Genomic DNA, 25918 nt, shown 5'->3' on the forward strand with positions numbered 1-25918 from the left:
ACGGGGGGATCTCACAAGTGTACTGGCTGATTAATTGTATCCTGTGGTTTATAACTCTGCAATAAAAATATATTAAAAAAAAAAAAAGATAATAATTAGGGTGCAGTGGGAGACGGTGTCGAAGGCAGCCGAGAGTTCCATTAGGATGAGTACTGCGGTTTTGCCCCGGTCAAGGAGGGAGTGGATGTCTTCGGTGGTGGCAAGGAGTGAGGTCTCGGTGCTGTGGTTCTTTCTGAAGCCGGATTAGGAGATGTCCAGGGCGTGTTTTGCTTCGATGAACTCAGAGAGTTGGGCAATGATAGCCTTCTTGATGACCTTTGCTGGGAAGGGCAACAGGGAGATGGGTCTGAAGTTCTTGAGGTCTGACGGGTCGGCGGATGGTTTCTTTAGCAGAGGGTTGATCTTGACATGTTTCCAGTTGTCGGGGAAGGTGGCGGTCTCGATGGAGCAGTTGATGGTGTGGCAAAGCTTGGGGGCAATGGCAGTGGCTGCTCTATGGAAGATGTGGTGCGGGGATCCGTATGAGGGGGCTCTGGAGTGGATGCTTTTTATGGTCTTGAGTGTGTCTGTGGTGAGTGGGGTCCAGTAGAGCAGGATCTGTTAGGGTGTGGCGTGGTTGGGTGCTGAATTTGTCAAAGAGCTCTTGGGAGGGTGAGACGTCCGTGTAGTTTCGCTGTTGGGCCTGGCAAACTCTTTTACGATGGCGAAGAGTTCTTTGCTCTTGTGTGCCTTGGTGTTTATTCTGGCCTGGAGGGCCGCTTTCTTTGTGGTTTTGAGGAGGAGCTTAGTGGGTGATTGCGGTTTTGAAGGTTGTGTTGGTTTCTGGAGTTTTTTTGTCCCTCCATATCTTCTCTCGTCATCTGCAGGTGCGTCTGGACTCTTGGAGGGTGGGAGTGAATTAGCTGGCTTTCTCTGGGGGGTGGGGGTAGGTTACTTGCCGGGTGCCAGAGTGTCGTGGCAGTTGGAGATATAAAGGTGGAGGTTGCATGCAGCGGTACTGGTTTCAGCGGTTTTGTTAGTGCTGAGGGAGGTAGTTACCTGTTCTTCGTGACATTGTTCCAGCTACGGGCGGGGGCGGTGAGGGCGTTAGTGTACAGTGGATTTGTTGAAGGCGAAGTGCATACAGTGGTGGTCAGTCCAGTGGAGTTGGCTGGTGGTGACGTTCCGCTGTCGGAGAAGACTGGGTCGGGCGTGTGTCCTGCTGCATGGGTTGGAGCGGTGACTAGCTGCTTGAATTCTACGTTTGCGAGGTTCTCCAGAAGGGATGCTGTGTTCTGGTCATTGGGGTTGTCCAGGTGAAAGCTGAGGTGGCCGAGTAGAATGTAATCGATGAATGCGAGACCCTGGGGTGGCGATTAAGTCGACAATGGTTTCTGTGAGGGGCAGGCAGGAGCCAGGTGGTCTGCAGACAAGGATGGCATGGGTTGGGGTTGGTCTGGATCTGGAAGTGGAGGTGTTGCATTGTTGTCGTCGGGTCGTCTAAGTGGGTGGTCAGGCGGAAGTTGTTTTTGTGGATGATGGCAATGCCTCCTCCTGGTCCTTGCGGGTGTTCTTGCAGCCTTCGGGGTTGGTGGTGTTGATGTCCAGGCCAGAGCTGGGGTTCGTCCAGGTTTCCGTGAGGTTGGCGATGTCTGGAGAGTCGGAGTCCCCAGATTTCAGTGGCGTGTTTGTGGAGGCAGCACACGTTGAGGAGGATGCAGCTGAGCCGGTTAGGTCTGCTGTAGGTCGGTTGAGCGGCTCGGGGAGCTGGAGTGAGGAGGTGGGACAAGGTGCAGCTGCAGGTATGGCTGGAGAAGGGTCCTAGAGTGTACTTCGGAGATGCAAGGTGGCGGGCGGCATGATGTCTGGTGTTAAGGGTGAGGAGGGTGCTGGCGTCGTATCGGTGGAAGGTCCAGGAACCAGGGTCTGTGGCGATGGTCGCGGTCCAGGCTCATACAGGTGCAGATGGGTGGCATTAAGTAGTGTGCGGTGGGCTGGACAGCCGGCTAACGCAGGAAGTGAGAAAGTGGCACTAGAGTTGAGCCGCGGCGAAATGCAGGTGCAAAGTGCAGCTAAAGTGCACAAGGAGAAAAGAGAAATTAGTGCCAAAAGGGACAGAAAGAAAAGCCAGAGACAATTGGAGAAAAGAGAGACAGGGGGCAGTCCAGCAGCAGAGTAGTGACTCCCTACCACTAGACCACCAGGGATAAGGGAGAAAAGCAGAAAAGGGAAAAGGCTGAAAAAAGCAGAGAGAAGGCCAGAAGAAAGCATAAAAATGAGAAAAAGATGCCAGTTCAGCAGCAGAACAGTGACGCTGTAACATTAGGCCACCAGGGATGAGGTGCAGACTGGTGTCTGCGGGTAGAGGAGGGCCTCGAACCACTGACCTGAGGATCAGACAGTTGGCAATTGTGTGTCTTTTGGGGGATCGAGGGCAGCAGCTGCAGGCGGAGCTGCTCAACGAAGCGAGAAGTGCACTAAAAGGACTGTTATGAGAATTCGTCCTACTGGTTCGGACAGCTTACTAGACTTTGGATGAAATGGAGACTGCGGACACGCTATACTAAACACATATCATTAAAAGCAATTTATGTAACACACATGGTGGACAAACTGAAAAGCTACAAGTTTGAGTTCATTTCGCACTCACATATGATTGGCTTACTATATTGAGACTGCAGGGTGACCTAGTGAAGATGATTAGCTCTGTAAAACTTACTTAGCCTTGAAGAAGTTCCAGAAGAAGAACGTAACATGTTGGAACATTCATTGTATCTAATGCTTTTATCTTAAGAAGTAGTTTGAATATAGTCTGTCTTATGAAGTACCTACTTCGAATGGATATTCGAGTGACTGGAATTCTCCCTAATTACTCCGATCAGTTAGATGATACAACATCAATTGTGTACCTCCTGTTGTGGACTGGTTTATTCAGGAGTACAGTTGTTGACAGCCTGTGAGTAAGAAAACTGGTCTACTTGCACAGTGGAATAATGAGGGGATTCAATGTCATTATCATTGATGCTTCTTTGTGAATTGGTTTTGTTCTGATAATTTAGCACGCAGTTACTTAGACAAAACATTTTGACGTGTAACGTTTTATGCCAGTGCTATTACTTTCACACAAGTAGGGCTTGTTCTGTGCTGTTGGTGTCTAGGTTGATATCTGGAGAGTGCTGATGAATTTGTCTCAGCACACATGTACATATCTCTGCCACTGAAAGGCTTTCTTCACTTTTTTGTTTTTAAATTCTATAATTGAGCTACTATAACCTAACATAGCTATGGAATCGCATGTACAATTATCTGGGCTTAATTCAGGTGGTTCCAGTTTCTCACACTATTTCGTAAACCGATTTACTTTCCCATACAACTTTGCAACATTTGTATAGGGGGGTCTAATCTGCAAATGAGTGCAAGCTTTCTCCTCCTATATTCAATCGCGCATACAGGTTTGTTTCTTAACTTAATTTCTAAGTCTAATATGTTTTCCCGTACATGCAACACGTTATTGCTAATATCACCCTAAGACTTATTAGAACCATTGTCTGTAATACATTTTACTCCTTCCCTTTCCTTCTGCACACCCTACAACATAACATTCAGACAATTTCTGGTTCACAGCAGGACATCTTTGATATTTTTAAAATGGGAAGAACGTCCACATTTATTGCATTTTGCGTTTGACACCCGATGTTTATATTGGGGGCTTTCTAGCATTTGTGTTTTTCTGTCCCTCTTATGCAATCTATATGTCTTCTGGTGGGCGCACTCATGTTTATCCAATTACACACTGTGTTTATCCACTTTTTGTGAGAAACCTTGCTAAAATATTTTGGATGTTTTTGTGAAGCATTATTTAAGACCACTTTGGTACACCTTGTTGAAAGTACTGCTTTCCTAGCAGTCACTAAAACATCCTGCAAAGGTGCCTCCCCATCTACCCATAATATTTTTTAGATGCTCTGATTGTTGGAATGCATAACAATTTGGTCTCCTATCAAATCATCATTGTAAGAAAGTGTAAGCTTAATTGAGGTGGATGGTAGTCCAACACAAGTAGTGATTTCATTACCTGTTATGTCCAGACACATGTTTCAATAGTTTAAACCTGAGGTCAACCTATGATAGCAATGACACAGAGCAGGCCAAAACAGTTAAAATCAAAAATATAACACAATGAAAATCCCACTCCAATTTATGAAAAAATACAGAAGAGTTTAATAGGAAAAATGGTACCAAACCAGCAAAATCCAACTAAGTGAACAGGAGATATGAATTTTAAAAGATTTAAATAAAGTCCCATAAAAATTTAAGTGGCAATAGACAGTACTGTTAGCGAGTGGCCAGGACCTAGTTACGATCCATGCCTCAAAACCTGTGTGCCCCCTCGCAATTGCGAGTAACATTTTATCAGGTTGAGCTATTTTTAGCATCTACTAGTCCCATCTGCTGAGTAAATTAGGCTGGAAAGGAACAGGTGTTCTGTTCATTCAGAAAGTGTATGAGCAATAAAAATTCCATTAAATCTTGTATCTATCTTGACACATTTGCTATTTGTTCAAGGAAAGAGGTCAAATGTCAGTTTGTCTTTAAACTAATTGTTCCTTGGAAAATTAGATTTATTTTTCTCTCTCGTACTAGAGTTAGAGGTTTTTGTCAAGTGAGCTGTGTGAAGATGCCAGTTATTTGTCTCTCGCACATAACATTTATATAAATAACATGTACATTAATATTACATTTCAAAATATATCTGGAATTACAAAAGCACATTTTTTGGTAGTTAAGAAGTGTGATGCAAACAGAGTTAAATGGGAGCAAAACAAACCAGAACACTTTACTTGGTGATGTGCAAATGACACATATTTGCAGAAACAATTTCTAAACATTGTTTGCCCACTATATAGGTTTATCAGTAAAGCTGCATGTCAGTGGAAATGTTTTTGGCCATTTCAATGTAAAATCTGCTGATTACAAATGACGGCATGCTACCACTTCATGCTTTAGTTATGTATTTATTAAAAATGGTAGTTTTTAAGTTTAAATTTCTTTATTGTGGTTTTACATTGTAACACAGAAATATGGTAATGTGCATTCAGTTACTAGTCAGTAAGGCTTTAACATATGCAATCATTTAAAGCAATTCCAATGCGAAAACACGCCAGCAGTAGTCCCAGCCAACTGTGTCACAACCGTGTATAGTTTGAATCCAACCAAAACAGTTCCCATAAACATGTATAAGTATGTTCTGTGTCGCCGACCCCAACGCGATTGCTATCTGTCTGTCTCTACGAGACCGCAGTGGGTACATCAGGGGGTTGGGAAGACCAAGCAGAATGTATGCTGGAAAGGGCAGGATCTCAATCTCGAAATGCTTATCCACCTCATCCAAGACCTGGGTCCAGTAGCACCGGACATGTTCACACTGCCACAACAAATGAACTATGGTACCTATTTGGCCACAACCCTGCCAACATGTCGCTTCTGTGTCTTGTCCATTGCGTGCAAACGTTCCGTGGTGTAGTACCAATATGTGGCTTCCTTCGTAAGAGTCTCGGTAAGCCCCATATGGTATGCAGAGTGTCGGGCCCTGTAGTATATATTGTCCCACTCCTTCTGGCTGAGGACCCTGCCTAGCTCCTTCTCCCACCGTGCCTTACTGGGATTATAAGTATATGTGAGTCGTGTCTGTAGCATCTTATAGAAATCTGAAATGAGTTTCTTGTCATTTGTCCTCGTGAGTAACCACCGCTCGTAAGGGGTGAGGAGTCTATTCGCTGCAGAGCGGACTTGAGGTTGGAGCGCCCAATGTCTAACTTGCAGATATCTGAGTCGGTCCGCCTCTGGAAGCCCATATATCTGTTTCAACTGGGGAAAAGGAATGACTCGATCAGCTCTGTACACATGATACAGTACTTGGCACCCAGCAGGTTATTCAGTAGTGGGGTCAATGGCGAGGGAAAGGATGTAAGCTCGTGTTTGAGATTAGTAGCGTCCCATGTCTCAAGTGGTACCCGAGTGACATATGAGGCGTACAGGTTAGGGGTCCTATGGGCCTTGCGCATAAAGGGAATTTCCTGAAGGGGTCTCGCAGCCACCGCCTGGTCTTGAAACAACCAGTGTTTCTCCGATTCCCACCGGCTCCATTCCACTAGATACCGCATCTGAGTGGCTTGGAAATAGAGGTGAAGATCTGGAATCCCCAGTCCTCCCCTCTCCGGGGCAAGTGTTGACATTAACACCCGTCACATTCGTGGCTTCCTACCGTTCCAAATGAATTGTGCCAGCTCTGCTTGTGTCTGTCTCATCTAGCCCGTGGGCGGCCGGAGAGGGATGGTGCGGAAAAGATAAAGAATCTGAGGTAAGATGGCCATTTTAACTGCCGCTATTTTGCCGAGATGGGACAATGCCTCCATCTGGCAAGCTCCCTACGGATCTTCCTACTCAGGATAGCATAGTTGGTGGTGACCATCTCGGGAAGCGTGGGGGCCAGCTGGATCCCTAGATATGGGGTCATGTCTGTCACCCATTGGACAGTAAGCAGATTCTGCAGAAATTCCCGGGTGGATTTCAACAGGGAGCGGTCAAGGGCCACCGACTTGTCTGCATTCACCTTGAAGCCTGCTTCGTGAGCGAATGCGTCCAGGTCCAGTAGACATGCTGGTAGTGCCGTCCTTGGGTTGGTGAGCGATATCAGCACGTCGTCTGCGTACAAACAGATTGTGTGGATGTATCCACCAAACTTTATGCCAGTGATGGCGGGATTCTGTCGCAGCCGCATAGTTAGCGGCTCCATATAGAGGGCAAAGAGAAGGGGCGACAGGGGGCGCCCTTTTCTCGTACCTGTTTCAATGGGGAATCGGGAGGACGTATGTCCATTCACCCATACCACTGCTCTGGGATACCTGTAGCAATTGAGGATGTATGTGCGGAAACGCTCTCCCATCCCCGTGCGCTCCAGAACCTGTTCCAAGTAGGGCCAGTGAACGCGGTCAACCGCTTTCTCAGCGTCGATGGTAAGCATCATATACTCTCCCGGGATGCGCGTGGCCTTCTCGATAAGATGGAGGACCCGTTTGGTGTTGTCGGACGTCTGGCGCTCAAGAAAGATACCCGCCTGGTCCGGGTCTATAAGGCCTGGCATAAGCGGGCTTAAGCGTGCCACGAGAATGCCAGTGAATAGCTTAAGGTCTGTGATGAGGAGAGAGATTGGGCGATACTCTCCACACCTAGATTTATCCTTCCCGGGTTTAGGAATGACCGTTATAGAGGCCTCCAGGACCGTTATAGAGGCCTCACTCGGGATGGCCCCCAGGTCAGCGAACGAATTAAACAGTCTGGTGAACAAAGGGGCTAGAGTGGCACAGAATGTCTTATAAAAGATGGCAGAAAAGCCATCTGGTCCCGGGACTTTAGCCAGCTTAAGACAGGAGATGGCTGTCTAATCTCTTCCGTGTGTATGGTCCTATCAAGGTGGTCGGCTTGGGCCTGGGTGAGCACCGGCAGGGTGACCGAGTCTAGGAAGGCAGCCCCATCTGCACCAGCCAACGCGCCCCTAGTGTAAAGGGTGGCATAAAAGTCGCGCACCACAGCCGCTATCTCCTGATCCTCCGTCACACATTTACCATCCGCTCTTTGGATTTCACGAACCCCTGTTTCTGTCACGCTTCTCGCAACTTGTGGGCCAGTAGGCGTCCGCACCTATCCCCCCCCCCGGGGTAATAGGAATGTTATAGGCGGAGCGCAGCAAATTCTGCTATATCCTGATCCAGTGCTGCAAGTTGGCGGCGCGCTGCCTTAAGTTGTTGCCATACCTGTGGGGCACCAGTCCTCTGATGTATGCTCTCTAGTTCCCTAGTCTGCTGTGTCAATTCTTCCCATTTGCGCTTGCGTTCGGCGTTATCTGCTGCCGAAATCGCAATGAACTCCCCCCTCACTACCGCTTTTAGCGCTGCCCATTGTGTTGCAAGGGTGGTGTCCAAGTTGGCGTTATGTGAGAGGTACTTAGTGATAGAATGTTGTATGCGCTTAACCACATCTGGCCCATGTAGGAGCGGATCCCGAAGACGCCACACCCTGGAGGGAAAGGATTTGGGTGGAAGAGTGAGAGTGGCAGTAACCGGTGCATGGTCCGATAGGGATGCTACCCATATCTCCACCGCAGTCGTCAGGGCCTGTGTGGATACCGATACCAAAAAGTGGTCCAATCGCGCATATGTCTTGTGTGCGTTGGAGTAGTATGTATATTCTTGTCCGTGAGGGTGGCAGGCGCGCCAAAGATCACATAGACCTAACTCAGTAACCCGGGCAAGCCCCTCCTTTGAAATGGCGCCTGTCTGCTGAGAGCGTTGGCCTGAGCTATCGTTCTGATTATCAAAAACTAGGTTTAAGTCTCCCCCCAGGATAATATGTCTATCTGTCTTGTCTGTAGCTTTCGAGATGGCCTCGTGTAAGAACTTCTCCTGACCTTCGTTAGGCGCATAAATAGCGCCAATGGTGAAAGGCAGGCCGTTAATAGCAAAACAGTAAATCAACAGCCTACCCTTGACCTCTGCCTCCTTCTGTAAGACTTCCCCCCCGGAACCGTTGGGCCACTAAGATTGTCACCCTCGCTGTTTTAGTAGGGCTAGATAAAAAAAAGAATTGTGTGGGGAATTTTGGGGTGCGCATGCGATGGCAGTCCCTAGTTAAAAGGTGAGTCTCCTGCAGGAGACAGATACCTGCGTGTGTGCTTTCTAGGCAGGACAGTACCGCTCTACGTTTCACAGGGTTATTTAGACCCCTCACATTCAGGGTCAAAATTTTAAGCATGGTAGCTGGCATACTAGGTAACAAGGAGGTACAGGGCCTGAAAGTCTGTAGGCAGCATCCGTACTAGTATGTGGCCTGTAGGCTGGAAAACTATGGCAATACAATGAAGTTGAGGGAGCAGGAGTGCTGTCTGCCTCAGAGGATCTGTGGAGCATACGGTAAGCACCCCCCTACTCTCCTGGTGGACATTAACATGACCTCCCCCCCCTAACTCCTCATAAGCCCCCCTCCCTCCAACAAGAAAAACAGAATTGAGAAATCTATAGTCCATCAAAGACAAACCCCCCTCCCCCACCCCCAGCCCCCCCCCCCCCCAACACCAACCGCCCATGGGCAAAAAGAGTGTTGGAACAAAGTCTGCCGTCCCAGGACGACCAGAATGAAGAACCAAATGGGGAACGTTGTCCGTAAACATCAACCAGGACGAGATCTCCCTCCCGCCAACGGCCAGGGCCGCAGGGAATCAGGCAGTCAGGCTTGTGTCCAAAGTTAGCCGGTGGGACCGCCCGATGGGTCTGCTGAGACGGCCTCCAACGCTGCCTTCCTGCCCTCCATAACCTCTGCCGCTTGGGATTTCCTGAGACTACGCCTGCGGCCTTGCATACGCCATCGGGGCCTGGAATCCTCAGTTTCCTCCTTGGGGTCGACATCTCCACTCTCCGACTCCGGCAGTTCCAAACCAAGCAGCCTGCAGGCCTCAGACAGGGAGCGCAACTGATATAGTTTATTGTCCATGCGGAACACGAGCCGGAACGGGTGGCACCAGCTATAGGCGATATTGTGTTGCTGCAAGTGGGTAGTGATAGGCTTGAAGGTTCTCCGCAGTTGGAGAGTGAGGGCAGATAAATCTTGGTAGAGTACAGGAGTGTCATTCCGAAACTGTATAGGTTGTAGTTGTCGAGCCTTTTGCATGATAGCTTCTTTGGTGTGAAAGTCCTGCACGCAAACAAGTATATCGGGTGACGGGGCTGGGGGAGCCCTCTGGGGGGCCCCACTCTGTGCGCTCGATCTAGCCTCAGCTCTGTCTCTACCGGCCTGTCAAGTATGTGATTGAAGAGTTCACTGGAGTAGGCAAATGGATCTTTCAAGCTCTCGTCCACCCTCACTCCTCTGATACGAATGTTGTGGCGCCGGGACCTGTTTTCCAAATTTTCGACGTGTGCTTGGAGGTCCACTTGCTGGTCGTGGATCCTGAGAAGCTCTCGTTGCAGAGCCGCCACCTCCGTGTCCCTCCCATCGCTCTTCCCTTCCAGATCCGCCACTTTCTCGCCAATGCCGTCCATATCACACCGGACTTCCCGGATCTCCGCTGCGAACTCTTGCTTGAGGGTACGGATTGTAGGAAGGTGGATATCTGACTATGGTTGCCCCCAACTTTTTGCCTGGTGTTTTGCTGGTTTTTCGACTTAGTTGACCTGGGGCCCTGCTATTCAGGACCCCAGGCCCACTGCTCTCTCTGTAAAATGGATTCCATGTACCTTAGGTACATATCTAATTGGATACTGAGTCACCTTATCAGCCCCTGTACAGTGTACCTTAGGTACCCAGGGCCTAGGTGCACCCAGGGCCTACCAGGGGCTGCAGCATGTATTATGCCACCCCTGGCTGGCCATCCAAATCTGACACAACTGGCTGCATGACAGCTGGGGCAAGGTGGTGTAATCACCCTTTGCTTTAGATATAGTATTCCTATATCTAACCCTAAAATGGACACATATATTCCTATCAGTCACTCCTATGGCAGGCCTCATCAATCCTGAAGGCAGAGTGCTTGGAATTATGTGAGATGGTGCTCTGGCATGAGCTGAGCCCGTTTGCAGCTTGCGGAACCAAGTCCTAATAGCTGTTCCATGATAACGCGTACCATATACTCTTAAGTGCCTTATAATCCTCGCGGTTATTTGCCAACTTTGGTATCGCTTTATCAAAACATGTCGAGTAAGGTGTCATACGAATTGGAATACTAACCCCTCGCCAATTCTGGCGACGGGGTTAGCATTCCAACCTTCTAGAGGGACACGACATGTATGTAACTGTGAACCCCGGTTAAAGCTAACTCGAGCCTCAGCATCACAAAATGGATGCTGCCACCACAGACACAAGTCTGACCTCCTGCTGCTGGGAGTCCTTCCAGCGAGGAGAGCTCGGACAAAGGGTTTCCTGTCAGGGGCGGTGCTAGCACCATCCCAGACAGGGTTTTGTGTATCCCAGGTAGGCAGGGCTGAGAGGAAGGTGACTGCAAGTGGCACACGGTGCTCACTGTGCATATGCCGGCTTAAACCAGTTCCAGGGGCACACCAGCCCCTGAGCTGGGGAAAGTCCGGACAAGGGAGAGGGGTGTAACCATCCCCCTCCTGGTCCCACCCATGGGCAGGACCTAGTCGCGTGCCAGCCCCTTTTCTTAGAATAAAGGTAGGAGCAGGCCCCCTTCCCAAATTAGATAATTCTGAATCTTGAACTACTTTCCACGAAAGGAACTCTTGATACCTTCTGAAGACTCTCCCTTGTGGCTAAGGAGTAGCCACCCTGCACCAGCAGGCACCATCTAAGAGCTTGCGGTTTGCTGCACGTCCATCCTCTGGATCAAGACTGACCAGCTCGACGAGACCCGGATTCCCTGGCATCTCTGACTTCTACCTGCATCATCAGCCCAGCTGAGATTCGTGGGTGTGACAAGACCTGAGGGACCGGCCATCTTCTAGACCAGCACGACGCTTAACCAGCACGACCGCCGAGGGATCCTCGAGTGAGTGCTTTGGGGTTTGAGAAGCCCTAACCCTGAGCAGCTCCAGCACCGAAGTCCAGCCTGCCAGCATCCACGAGATCTGCGTGGGGCCCTTCTGCTCTTTGCTGCTCACCGCGTTGTCCGATCACTTGCCCGTTGGCTAGTGGCCCGCCTGACGAAGCACCACGACGATTTTACAGCTGGTCTGGTTGCTCCAGACTGGCCCTTGCTCCCTTCCAAAAGAGGAGCACCCCTGGCCCTCCTGGTCCACTCCAGACGCCATCTTGACTCCACCGCGTGGGCTTGCCTTTGCCAAGGCTTGTTGCTCCAATCCTGGTTCCAGCATCGCCGACAGCAGACACCTTCGTGGGACAGCTCGCACCTCCAGCCTGGTCGCCGACAGCGCCTCCTGGTCCGAGGGACAGCAGAGTCCAGCGTCGCCCACTCACCTGGTCGAGGTGACTTCATCCGGTGCAATCCTGGTCCCCACACAATCACTGGCTAGTGATTAAGAACTGAGTCCCCTCTGCTTTCAGGTCATCTTCATCACCGATCCAGGCTTGGATCACACCGAACTTCTTCACTGGTCGCCTGCCAGCAACAACTTCTTTCAGGCTCCATAGACTACAACGAGGATTCCCGACGTCTTTTGAACCCTATGCAGCCACGGCCCCTGGACTAGGTAACCTGAGCATTTCGGTGCTCCAACGTAGGTTCACTATCAAAGTGTCCAGATCCTTTTTCGTTTTTAGTCTACCTAGTCGGATTCGTCCGGAAACAGTGACTTTAGAAATACTAGCCTCCATAGACTTTGTCCCGCATCCTGCGTGAGAGTGCACACTCTGCACCCGATCTCCCTATTCCTCCTGCTCCTAACCTTAGAGTTCAGTAGTGTAGTCCTAGCGACCCTGAAGCCTCTGGATCTTGTTACTTACCTGCTAGTATTTCGCATTCCACTTTTAGAGTACATGGTTTTTCGTGCCCCTCGGGCATTTGTGTAAATTGTGCAACTTGAAGTATTTTCTTAAGTGTTTTGTATTGTGCTTAGCTCCCTGACTCATAAAGAGTTCAGGGTAGACTTTTTATAAATAAATATCCTTTATTTTCATAACAACTTGTGTGGTGTCCTTTCACTTGGTGTTCAAGGGGTATATGTGATGGTATAACAGCTGGCTTAACACGCCCTCTAGAGTTTAGCCTAAAGACTGCTCTTGTCCATGCTACTAGGATAGCTGGTCTATAAGGTTGACTTACAACCAATCATCAATAAGGGTCGTTTGGTATGATACACAGTGATCACTAGAATAGTGAGCACTATATATCAGGCCAACTTCTCACACGGATGTCCTCCCTCAGGGCAGTGAACATGGACTCGAGAAACTCCTTCGTGATGGGTCCAGCTCCGGCTTCCGTCCCTGGCTTAGAGTCTGAGGACCCAGCTTTCCCATTAGAGGCCATTTGGTCCGCTTGCGTCTTAACGAACAAGTCCTTAATAGATCTGTCCTTCTGGTTTCTAATGGAGGACATAACACACCTGGGGAAAGGCTCAGGAGCACCGTGTAGCGCCCCTCCCAGCTCCGGGGCCGGCCTCTCGGCGACAAGGTATGTCCAAAAGCGTCCCTTCCACCTTACAAAGGGGTAGACACGATGGGCGCTCCTGGTGAAGCGCCAAGGGGCACCGCCGCCACTGCCCCCCTAGGTCACTCAGGCTATCCCAACCCAAGCAAAGTCCAGCTACTCTGGCCTACAGTTCACCAACGCTCCCCACGTGCTCAGGCTGCGTGGCCTTTCCCCGTGTCTGCTCCTTACCCCGGGACAGCTGGCTAGGGTCTCCCTCGGTGCTTAGCCACTTGTACCCTGGTCCAGGGCACGGGCGATCAGTGGGCCCCAGTTGGGCATAGCGAGTTGCTCCTTTATTAGCTGCACTTCTGGCACTCCATCCGGGGCCACAGGGATTCTATCCACAAGCAGTTCTGTCCCTACCACCCCGGACACCCACCGTCTCCGTAGGCACCAGGGGCAGGGATCTCCGCAGGGCACTCTCAGGAGCAGCACTTCATAACTTCCATGCATAGAGGTGTTCCCACGCAGCCCCTCCAACCACTGCTGTGTCCTGCAGGCAGCCAACGAAGCCACGCCAGCCTCCTTCACCCCTCAGCGCTGACCTGCCATCCGCTCTCCACTCACCGATGGCTCCAGGAAGGTCCCCTGCCTTCTCTCGCTGTTGCTGGGCAATCCAGGCGGGGGGCTCGAGCGCAAGCCCACCGCAAGTCAATCTTCGGGTCCCCCTCACTTCCGCACTGGGGCCGGGTGATCCGCTCTTCCCAGAGGCCCCCAGTGCGGCTCCAGAGGGAACCTGTCAGCGCCCCCGGACCACACCGGCAGGCACTGCACATCAGATTGCTCGTCTCGGGGCACGGGGGTCGGCCACAAAATGGCGGGCACGCTGCTTCCTCACACTAGAGCCGTCGGGTTCCCCCCAGAATGAGCCGCTAAATTGGAGGCCGGTTACCCCCGTAGGTCACACTCCGCAGGCCGCTCCTCGTTGCCCCTCCGCGGCCGGGGATCACGATGCGACCCTCTTCTGTCGGCAGCACAATCCAGCGACCCGGGCCCGATCTAAAATGGCGGCCAGCCCGGCCCCGTCACGTCCATGTCTCCCAAGTGGCCGTCGGTGGGAGCTCCGGAGCAGCACGTCTGCTCAGGCCGCCATCCTAGCCCCCCCCCCCCCCCAAAATGGTAGTTTTTAAACATGATTTGAGTAACATTCCTCCCCCCGCCCTGATGACAATGCTGTTATTGAACTAAGAGGCAAGTCATTGGTCATGTGTATCCTATATGTGGCTAGATTTGTATTCTATATGGAAAAAAAGTTTAGACTATTAAATCAGTTTTTTGTACAGCAGGCAGGCATGCTTAACTCGCACGTTTGAAGGGGCTCTCATATGTGATAATGAAGAAAATGGTGGCACAATGAATTAAAATATTTGCCCACAATCGCATCATTTGAAACCAGTTTATGGATCAAGAGCATTACAAATCGGTGAGAGTAGATTATCTATGTCACTAGATCTGCAGGTCTAGTAACATTTTAATGATTTTTCGAGGCCTGCGATTACAGGCAAACTGCGATCAAGTACAAGTCAGTTATACCAAGCGTGTTTGTTTTCAGTCAGGGATTTTACTTTCTAACTTAGTTTCAGTAATGGAAGTCTTAATCCTCCAGCGGGATTCGGTAGCAAGCAGCACCGAGGAAGTCTATTGAATCTGGACGCTGACGCCTGTTAGACAAGGTCCCACTGAAGCTTTTGGTTTTGGCAAGAAAAGTTCAAATTTCAGACCTGATAAATCCTTGTTGGCTGGATACTTTTCACACATTCGCCCAGTCAGGATTTCTTCTTTCGATCTTAGTCTTTGTTTTGGAGCTCAGAAACCTCCAGCAGGACAAGGCTGCAGACTGTATCCAGGAAAGTCACATAGAAGCCAGAGAGGCTTGCTACAAGGATCTGCTTATCGAGTGGCAGAAAGCTCAGAGTTGGGCCAATTTGTTTTTCTTGCCCAGCGAGGCTGCGCCTTGAGCAGATTGACTTAGGTCATTAGTCTTAGTCCTCCTGAGGTCTGGAAGTGCAGTCCTATTTTTTCAGAAATTGTGAGGAAAATCCAGCTGGACACATCAAAGGTTCCAAGAAACTCAGGAACAGCATCATGGGGTCAGAATGTACTCCAGAGAGGACACTGGGAGGACCAAGTCCAGATCCTTTTGCAGCTGGTTAGGTGGGCATTTCAGGAAAAAGCCCCATTGCAGCCGGATTTCTCCCAGTAGACACACAGGAAGTCAGTCAACTGACCTAAAACGGCCTCAACTAAGATGGCCACTGTAAGAGTTATGTAACGGCATGCAAATTCAAGTGACCATAATCTGGCAGTGTTACGTGAAATGGGGAGATGGTGCTTTCATAAAGTTCCAGAAGTGTGGGCGGGGGACCAGAAAGCAGAGGACTTGGTGCACACTTTAAGCAGCAGTGGGTGTTAGGACGTAAACACTTTCTCAGGCAATTCTGGGTTTGAATATTTGTGCTATACAATCAAAATTAAAGATGTGGATACTTGTTTTGTTTGATATTGTGTGTTGTTTCTCTAGTAGCTTTGTTTCCAGATGACTGATATGAGTAATGATCCACAATTTCACTGTGCAGAGTAGTCAAATTGTGCTGTCCTTTGCAATTGCATCCAAAATTGGTAACTGATGAGCTGTGCTGGACAGCTGCACCAATGCAAGTTAAGTCAATATTGTTGTACTGGACCAGTGCTTTAATATCCATGTGGTGCCCTAGACCTCCACTCGAAGTACACTTTAAGGCTGGTAGTTTCTTGTAGAAATTGTCTTTTCCAGGGCTGCTCTTGTCTCCAAATTGTCAATTCTAATTCCAAACACTTAAGTAAGTTAGTGCTTTATACTCAGCCCTGGGATACACTGGTACATTAGGACACACCCATCTTCAACTGTATATATGTTCATTCAATATGTGAAATTCCAGAATGAGCAGAATAGAATGTACTGGGGCACTGAAAAAGCTATTTGAGGCCAGTAATCTCCAGCACTGGAAATTATAACTATTGAAATGCTGTGAAGCCTTGACATATCCTTGATTGAAACCACTGGATATCGAAAAAGATATCAAAAATTGTTGCTGTTCAGTGGGCCTCATTACCAATCTTAAGCTTCTGCATGAAAAACACTTGAGCTCAAGTTAAGTTTTCCTAGAAGATCTAGCTCAGTAATTAAAGCTTTTAGTCTGCACCATAGGCCCAGCTACGTTTTCACAGGTGACCCAGAAGTTCACATAGTGACAAACCAACTAATTTAACTACCTATAGATATTGGGACTAGAGATGGGCGAGCCACTGAAAGCTCGAGCCTGTAGCCTGGCTGTGTCACAGCTTGAGGTCCTGCTGGAACCTTGAGTCCTTAACAAGCAGAGCTGGCTTCTGCCTTCCATCTTTCCTCTACCCAGGATTTGGTGTTACGGCCAGATCTGCCGATTTAGGAACTGGAAAACCAGGTTCAACACTTTGCGGCCATCAGTGTCCAATGATTCTGGCCAAATCACCTAATCTCCCCATAATAATTTTATATGACCTTGTTTAAGGTAACTGGTGCTCCAGTAATGCGCTCCAATACCTTTGGCTCGAGTTCCCACTATTAACAAGCACTGGCAAAGCCAATAATCTTGGCTATGTTAGAGCTACTGGCTTTAGCAAGGTGTTTTAGCCATGTTGTACACCATTGTGGCTGCTGTTCAGCATGGCTAAAAGCTAGTGGCGCAGTGTGGAGCAGATTTGAGCCTGGTGGATTTGACCCTGATGGATTTGAGCCTGGTTGATTGGAGTAGTTTGGCGTGGGGTAGTTAGGAAGATTAGCATGGTAGATTGAATTGGGGTGGACTGGGGTAGATTGAATTGGAATGGAGTGGGGTAGATTGGAGTGGGATAGATTGGAGTGGGGTGTGTGTAGAGTGGAGCGGAATATATTGGTAGATTGAACTGGAATGGGCTAGATTGGGGAAAGAGTGGGGTGGAGTAGGGTAGATTGGCGTGCAGGAGTTAGGTAGATTAGCATGGTAGATTGGGGTGGAGTGCAGTAGATTGTGGTAGACTGGAGCAGAGGAGATAAGTGTAGAGTGGCGTGGGATATATTTTGGGGTAGATTGAACTGGAGTGGGCTAGATTGGGGAAGAGTGGAGTGGAGTGGGGTGGATTAGGGTGGGTTAGATTGGAGTGGTTGAGTGGGGTGGATTGAGTGGATTATAGTTGGGTAGAATGGAAAAGAGCGGGATAGATTGGGGTTGTTTAGATTAGGGTAGTTTAGGGTGTAGTGGGGATTATTTGGTGTGGGATAGAGTTGGGTGTATTGGGGTGGATTGGGTTAAATTGAACTGAAGTGAGGGAGATTTGAGTGGCTTGTGATTAGAGTGCAGTGGGGTAGATTGAGTATAGTGGAATGGAGTGGGATAATTGGATGGATTGTAGTGGGGTAAATTTGAGTGAGCAGGGCAGATTGGAGTGGAGCAGAGATTGGACTGAGATAGATTACGGAAGGGTGGGGTGTGGTAGATTGGAGTCCAGTGGAGTAGATTAGGGTGGAGCGGGATAGATTGGGTGACTAGAGTAGGGTGAACTAGAGTGGTGTGGATTGGCGAGGGGTAGATTGAAGTGTGGTGGCATAGCTTAGATTGGAATGTGGTGATGTGGAATGGACTGAATTGGAGTAGGGTAGATTGGAGAGGAGTTGGATAGATTACAGTGGAGTCAAGTGGGGTAGAGTAGAGTAGAGTGGATTGGAGTGGGATGGAGTGTGGGGTAGATTGCAGTGGAGAGGAGTTGGATAGATTGCAGTGGAGTGGAGTGGGGTAGAGTGGAATCGGGTAGAACGGTGTTGAGTGGGCTGGACTGGAGTGGAACTGCCTGGAGTGCAGTAAATTGGAATGGGGCAGAGTGGGGTAGGTTGGAGTGGGGTGCACTGGGGTAGATTGGAGTGAGATAGATTAGAGTGGGGAGATTGGAGTGTTAAGGAGTTAGACAAATTGCAGAGGAGTTTAGAGTGAAGTGGGGTAAATTGGAATGGAGTGGGGAAATTTGAACTGGGGTAGAGTGGAGTGGGGTACACTGGGGTAGATTGGCGTGTAGAGGAGTTGGATAAATTGCAGAGGAGTTTAGAGTGAAGTGGGATATATTGGAACTGATTGGGATAACTGCGGTAGATTGGAGTGGGGTAGATTGGAGTGGAGTCGGGTGGATTGGGGTACATTGCAGTGGGGAGATCAGAGTAGATTGGAGTGAAGTGGGTTAGACGGGGTAGATTGGAACAGAGTGGGGTAGATTTGAATGGAGTGCAGTAGATTGGGATGGATGGGATTGGAGTGGGGTGGGATGGTGTGGGTGAGGTTTGAGTGGGGTGGCTTAGGTTGGGGAGTGGCTTGGGTTGGGGAGTGGCTTGGGTTGGGGAGTGGCTTGGGTTGGGGAGTGGCTTGGGGAGTGGCTGAGGTTGGGGAGTGGCTGAGGTTGGGGAGTGGCTTTGGTTGCAGTAGATTCCAGTGGTGGGGTGGGGTGGGGTGGATTTGGATAGATTGCTGTGGTGTTTGGAGTGAGGTAACTTGGACTGAGGTAGAGTGGAGTGCATTGGAGTTGAGGTAGCTTTGGTTAGATTGGAGGGGGGTAGGTTTTGGCAGTTTGGAGTGGGGATAGATGTGGGTAGATTGGAGTGGGGTTTGGAGTGGTGTGGGGTAAATTGGACAGGTGTGCACGAGTGGAGTGGACGGTGGTAGACTGAAGTGGATCAGGGTAAATTGGACTGAGATAAACTGGAGTGGAATGTGTTGGATTGGGGTAGATTGCAGTGGAGTGGCGTAGATTGGAGCAGAGTGGGGTAGATTGGAGTGGGGTGGGGTTAATTGGGTTAGATTGAGGGGTGGATTGGAGTGGGGTTGATTGGGTAATAGGGGAGTGGATTGAGATATATTGAAGTTGAGGGGGTAGATTGGGGTAGAGTGCAGTAGATTGAAGTGGGTTAGATTAGGCTGGGGTGGATTGGAGTTGGGTAGATTTGAGTGAAGTGGAGCAGGTTAGATTGGAGTGAGGTAGATTGGAGTGGTGTAAATTGGATGGGGTAGACTCGAATATATTGGGGTAAATTGGACTCGGGTAGACTGGAGTGGATTGGGATACATTGGATTGGAGTAGACTAGAGTGGATTGGGCTAGATTGGAGTGGAGTGTGTTGGATTGGGACACATTCCAATGGGGTGGAGTGTTTTGGCGTGTACTGGATAGATTGGAGTACTGTGGGTTAGATTGAGGTAGATTCAAGTGAAGTGGGGTTGACTGGGTTAGATTGATTAGAGCACCGTAGATTGAAGTAGATTAGTTTAGAGTGGATTGTAGCATAGTGAAGCGGGGTAGATTGGAGTGAAGTGTTGTGTCGTGGAGTGACTGGTGCGTAGTAGCGTGTCTTAACGGGGCGACGAATGGAGTGGCATAGTGTGGCGCTTGTATGGTGAGGTAGCACACTGCCTATACCCACAGCACATTTTCAATTGAAAGGACCATTACATTTGCAGTAAAATAATGTTTTACTGCACAGAAATAGTAATGTGTGCAAATGTCATCTGCTAGTGTATTGATGGATTTGCCACAAGTACCCCAAGGGCTGCTTTCCCTGGCATTGGAACTCCCCTTTTCCCAATTTGCTGTCCTGTTACACCTTCACGTTTAATAGCAAACTGAAGATAAAATGGTCCCAAAGACATGTGTTGATTGATTTCTTACTTTTTATCACCACCAATTTGGTCATTTTAAGAGGTTGGTCAAAACAATTCTGTACTGTAAATTCATTACTTTCCAATTTGTAATACTTGGATCTTAAATAGTTGGTATTTTAGGCAGCGCCTAAAGCAGACTTTTTTTCAGATGATATCTTGTTAGAAGTTTAAATACTTTTTAGCTGGTGTATGACAAATCCTATGGCTGTATCGTTTTTTGTTTATTATGTAGCGCCTTGGAGATGCATTTGAAAGGGGAGGAAATTGCAATCAGGCTGTAGTTCAAGCCGAGTACTGAAGTTCGTGTCCATTTACTGTTGAGGTCTGTTAAATCCTTCATTTAGTTTTCCAAAGCCAGATCACCTTGCTCCTTCTTACAGCAGTTCAGCACATGCGCATCCTTTGGTTGGTATCCGCTTTTCCATTAAGTAGATGGTTGCCGTGCATTCAGAACGATGGGGGATGTTCTTCCATTTCAGTTTCGCTTTGCAAGACTTGAGCAGTACATATAGCATGTTGTTCCGTATGCTCCATGGCGTTGTTAAACAACCAGTAGCCATATTCTGGCATGTGAAGCAACTGCAATATTGTGTTTTGTGCTTTAAAAGCTGCAACCTTCAACATCACTATTGTATCAAGGAAACTGCTGTAATGGTTTACTTAATCCTTGGGCTCCCAAAATAGTCTTTATTTTTTTATTTGTTGATAAACTGTGGACCAAACTGTCTTTAGCCTGCCTCACTTCACCAGAATTGAGATAAATTGAAGTAGGCTTGTGGTACACAACTACTGCAGGCTCTTGTATTTTTTAATGCAGTTTTTTGTTTGTCTTCTCTTCTTCAATATCTATTGTACTCTGTAAAAGTTATTGCTTAATTATATTTACAATGTTCATCTGTGCATGTGTGGGTAAAGGTGGTTTCGATTATTTGAGCTTGTAACAATGTTTGATTGCAGGTGGTAAAACCTGTACGTAATGAAGTTGATAAGGCACAGGATTTGGCTGGACTCGACTTCTTTGGAGGAGGCCAAAAACAGGCACCAGAAAAGCGAGAAAGTGCCTTGCAACCAGCTCCAAAAAGTGGAACAGTTGCACAGAAGCACACAGAGCTTGGCGGTGAAAAATCCAATGGGACGTTGAATAATGAATTGTCCAGAAAAAGGAAAGCAAATGAACTGAAATTTGCGAAGAGCAGGAAGAAAAAGGAAAACCAATCGGGTATAGTCCATTCTCTTTTTTAATATAACCTTTACCTGGGTCTTTCTATTTTACGAACCAACAAGAAACTAGTGACAACATATATCTTACATGGGTTTCAGAACACATAGCTGATCAGCATGGTTTCTTCATATTCACTGTATCACTAGTACATGTAATAGTTGAACTAGGTCTTGACTGTACTTCTAAATAGTTTTAATTCATGTTTATCTGTAGGTGTCTGTTTCATTGAATGTCATCCCATTCATAAATTAGTTGACGTTTAAGATCAGCATTGCTACAGTATATACTTCATGAGTGAAATGATTACAGCCTAGCTCAGATGTAATTCCTCTGACCTTTCACCCCTCCTTGCTAAAATAAACTTATAATAGCCCTATAGCAAGCAATGGTTGCCTTTACTCTTATTTCTTAACCCTGATGTAGTGGGATTTCAGTTATTTCTCCTTTTGCCGATTATACAATTTAGAGAGCAAATACTAATCTTCCGTTTGCTTTTCTGAATGAATGACAAATATCTAAATTGACATTAGGCACTTAATCAGTAAGATTTCTGGTACTCCTGCACTTGTGTTGTCAGATGTATCATCCAGACCGTATTCATTAGGTCGAGCTTTGAGACCTGTTGCATCTACTTGTGGGCTTACAGCCCACCCAATAACTTTGTATTTGTTCTTTCCAATGTCCTTTAAAAATGCTTCCATGCTACTGGTGAATTCTTCTTTCCCCTCCTTTTTTAGGTCTTGCCTGGCGTTAGCATCGCGCATGCGCTGCTCTCGCCATTCGATGGTGTTTTGGAATCAATACGGATTCCAGATGTGCACACGGAGGGTCAGAAGATGATGTGCACGTGTGCGCTCTTTGTCCCGCCCACCGGGTCGGGATAGTTTACTCGCGGCGTGACGCAAGAACTTTTTTCTTCCCTCCGTTGTGCACTTTTATGCGCACCCCAGCCTCCACTTTCCTGGGCCCATCTGTCCCTCCTGGATTTCACGGCACCTTATCCTGCGCCGATTCCATCACCAGTTCCATTCCTCCGCTTTCCTTCATCCCACCCCATCTCCCAGGCTCCAGCTCTCTCTTCCCAACCTCAGCCTCGCCCTCCCACACTTTCACCTCCTTCCCCCTCTCAGGGTCCTGGCAGCCCGCTCCTCTGCGTGCACCCCAGCCTCCACCTTCCTGGATTCATCTGTCCCTCCTGGATTTCACTGCACCTTATCCTGCGTCAATTCCATCACCAGTTCCGTTCTTTTATCCCTTCATCCCACCCGATCTCCCAGGCTCCAGATCTCTCTTCCCAAGCTCAGCCTCACCCTCCCACGCCTCACCCTCCCTCCCCCTCTCTTCCCCTCTCAGGGTCCTGGCAGTCCCGCTCCTGAGCATTCTGGAGCAGTTTGGAGGCTGGCTCAACTAGTTTTTTCCAAAGCGCCTGCCAGCGGCGTCTAATGAGAAACAAACCTGTCTCCCCTTTTTAAAGAAGCAGAGTCGCCAATGACATGGGGCTGCATAACCCTGCAAAAACAAAACATCCCTCACCCATCCCGCATGGAGATCTTCCGCACATCTGAGGCACCGTGGCTGCTCTGCCCCCCACGCCCTTCGCTACAGGGCGAGATGGGTAGTAACTGGCCACCCCTTCTGCCCAGGATGGGGGATATATCACATAGTTTGAAATCAAGACTTCATGTTTCTGTATGTATTTTTCAGATCATTTGTTTTACTGTCTCGCTACAATGGTAATAACGTCTCACTTTTGTGTCTGCTACATTAGTAAAAACAATTGTTTATATCACGCATCCTGACGTCAGATGAGTTCCTAAAGAAGTATTCCACCGGCCTGCTGCTGAGCATCCCTGCCTCATAAGCATTTCTGGGCAATCTGGGGCTTGTAGTTCTCCTTCCCCTGCCCTGCCCCTCTCGTTGCTTTCCCCTCCCCCTCTCATAGCTTGTGGCAGTCAGCAATCAACAGATCTCATGGGGAGATCCCCAGTAGACCCTAAAGACATACAGCAGTCCCTTTAGCAGACCAGGGCTCGGTGAAGCGAACCAGAAGGCAGCATCTGGCTCATCTTTGTCTTCCACTTTTTGTTCTCTCCCGGATTATCTTAGTTCTTTCAGCATTACTGGGCATTGAGAACAGATTAAGGAAATTGGGGGTGCTCCAGCGCCACAGCTGTCTGCAACATTGTATGAGCAATTCTTTCTGTGACATCTTGTAAGCAAACACATCTTTTTTATTCCTATGCCCACTGTTAGCAGACAACGTCAGTAAAAGGGCATTTCATTTACTTATTCTTCAGCACAGCTTTTCTGTGGTTTGCTGAATTATTTCGAACGATTCAGAAAAGGGAGTGGTGATGAACAGAGTGTCTGAATTAAGCAGACCACTCTTACCCAGTCCAAAGATCAGGGCTTGATCCATCACCGTTATTTATCTCACTGCACCATCCCAGTTCAGAACCTAGCTATATGCAAATCAGTCTGTCCCTGGCCCAGTGCATCATGGGAACAGGGCAGACTAAACTACCAAGCCAATTCTTCACCAGAAAGGAGACAAGCTACCGGGGACCGGTTTCTGGCATTTCATCCGTCGTCGGCCCGGCTTGCTTGAATCCTGATGGTGCAGTGAGAAAGGGACTCATGTCTGAGTATACCCTGCCACACCTATAGTGGCCAAAAACGATTCAGAAAAGGGGGTGGTGATGAACAGAGTGTCTGAATTAAGCAGACCACTCTTACCCAGTCCAAAGATCAGGGCTTGATCCATCACCGTTATTTATCTCACTGCACCATCCCAGTTCAGAACCTGGCTATATGCAAATCAGTCTGTCCCTGGCCCAGTGCATCATGGGAACAGGGCAGACTAACCCAAACTGCAGATCGGCAGTCCAACATGCCACAGACATTGCTGAAGCTCTACTTGCTGAAGAAATTGACATTGCTTTCCTCACAGAATTCTGGCTCAATGTCCACTCCACCCCAATTCTTGACATTCTCACCACTCCAGGGTACAACATCATCAGACAAGACAGGCCCATCAAAACTGAGGGGGGGGGGGGGCTACCCATCATTCACAAAGCTGGAATACAGATTACCAAACTTAAACCTACAGAATACCTATCGTTTGAATACCTGGCTGTCGAACTCGCTGCCAAAGGCACCTCACCCATCAAATTCCACACCATCTACCCTTTTCCCCGAAGAACTAACAGACCTTATAACACGTTTCTCCATGACAGACAAAAAAAGACGTGTTCCTGGGTGACCTCATTATCCACTGGAACGACCCAGAACACTCCACTGTCCAGAACCTATCCAACCTACTTGAAATATACAACCTCACAACAACTCTGCAAAAAACCAACTCACATCAAAGGTGCAACACTGGATGCGATCATTACCAACAATGAACTGATCTCTCTGAGAGCGATTTCTCCCATTGACTGGTCAGACCACCACCTCATTCTGTTCAAGATTGACGCACTTGTCAGCCACCAACCCATTTGTGATGACAAACCTTAGCACTGGACCAGAAACATCAAAGAAGTCCCTTTACCCGAACTTGAATCCAGGATTCATGCCCATCTACACCTCCAACCCTCCTCCAGGACGGCCGATGACCTCACTACACACTTGAACTAAAAAATTACAGAGGTTTTAGACCAAGTAGCTCCACTCGAACAAATGAGGTGAACCAAATCTAAACCCTGTTTCAACATGGATCTTAATAACGAAAGGCTCAGCTCAGACAAACGGAAAGGTCTTGGAGACTAAACCCCTTGACCTTGCACCTAGCGCAACTTAGATCTGCTCGGCTGGCATACAAAAAACACATTTTTAGTGAAAATGCGTCTTTCTTCCGCAGCCAACTAGATCTGGAGAGAAACAGAACGAGAGAGCTCTTCAACATTGTCAAAAGGCAAACAAACTGCACTCCCTCTCACGAAATCAAAGCCACCAAAGAGCGATGTGAAGAAATTGCCACCTTATTCACTAATAAAGTCTCAAAAATTGACCAATCCTTCATCCAAACACAAACCCTCCTTCCCTCTTAACCTGCCTCCTTTATCCACCCTTGACCAACCAGAAAGAGTTCTTACCAAGGACAATCAGGTCTGCCTCCTGCTAAAAAAAATGTGCATTGGTCAGACTTTGAGCTAATGTCGGAAAACGAGGTCTTCAGTATGATTGCTAACCTAAAACCTTCTTCAACACACTATGGACCCCCTCCCATCCACAATTCTAAAAGAACTCAGCCACACCATTTCCCCTTTCTGGACAAAAATCATCAACGCCTCTCATCTCAGGCTGCTTCCCTGACTCCCTTCAACTAGGACAAATCCCACCCATTCTCAAGAAACCAGGGACCGACCCTAATGATCTTAACAACCTCAGACCGATCTCCAACCTCCTGTTCCTTGCAAAAACATTGGAGAAATGCGTTCTCCTCCAGCTCAACAAACACATTGATGAGTTCAACCTCCTCAACACCTTTCAATCAGGATTCAGGAAAGGCTGTAGCACTGAAACAGCTGTGCTCAACATCTCTGGCGATATTCACAAGGCTTTAGATGAAGGCGATGCCTACCTACTCATGCTTATTGCCCTATCTGCGGCATTCGACACAAATCAACCAGCTCTTCTGGAGACCTTATCGAAGCGCCCCGGCATTAATGGCACAGTACTAAAATGGTTCACCTCCTTCCTTCAACACCCCTCGCAACAAATTAAAATCAACTCCTGTCTCTGGAAGTCAACAACAGTCACACTTGGGGTCCCGCAAGGCTCGATCCTCTCCCCGTCCCTCTTCAATCTCTTCATGGAGCCCCTCACAATCATCTTGAAAAAAGCTGGAGTGAATTACCAC

The 25918-nt window shown here is 48.3% G+C and overlaps 1 protein-coding gene across 2 annotated transcripts in view; it reads left to right on the forward strand.

The window, feature by feature from the left end:
• The window catches only part of DDX52 (DExD-box helicase 52), a 142914-nt gene that overhangs the window by 15322 nt on the left and 101674 nt on the right, over positions 1-25918 (forward strand). For both annotated transcript variants that reach the window (XM_086954873.1, XM_086954874.1), the window contains exon 2: positions 20790-21051. In XM_086954873.1, the coding sequence (XP_086810999.1) occupies positions 20790-21051 (262 nt within the window). The remainder of the gene's footprint in view (positions 1-20789; positions 21052-25918) is intronic.

Source organism: Lissotriton vulgaris, chromosome 2_1, assembly GCF_964263255.1.
Source record: "Lissotriton vulgaris chromosome 2_1, aLisVul1.2, whole genome shotgun sequence".
NCBI lineage: Eukaryota > Metazoa > Chordata > Amphibia > Caudata > Salamandridae > Lissotriton > Lissotriton vulgaris.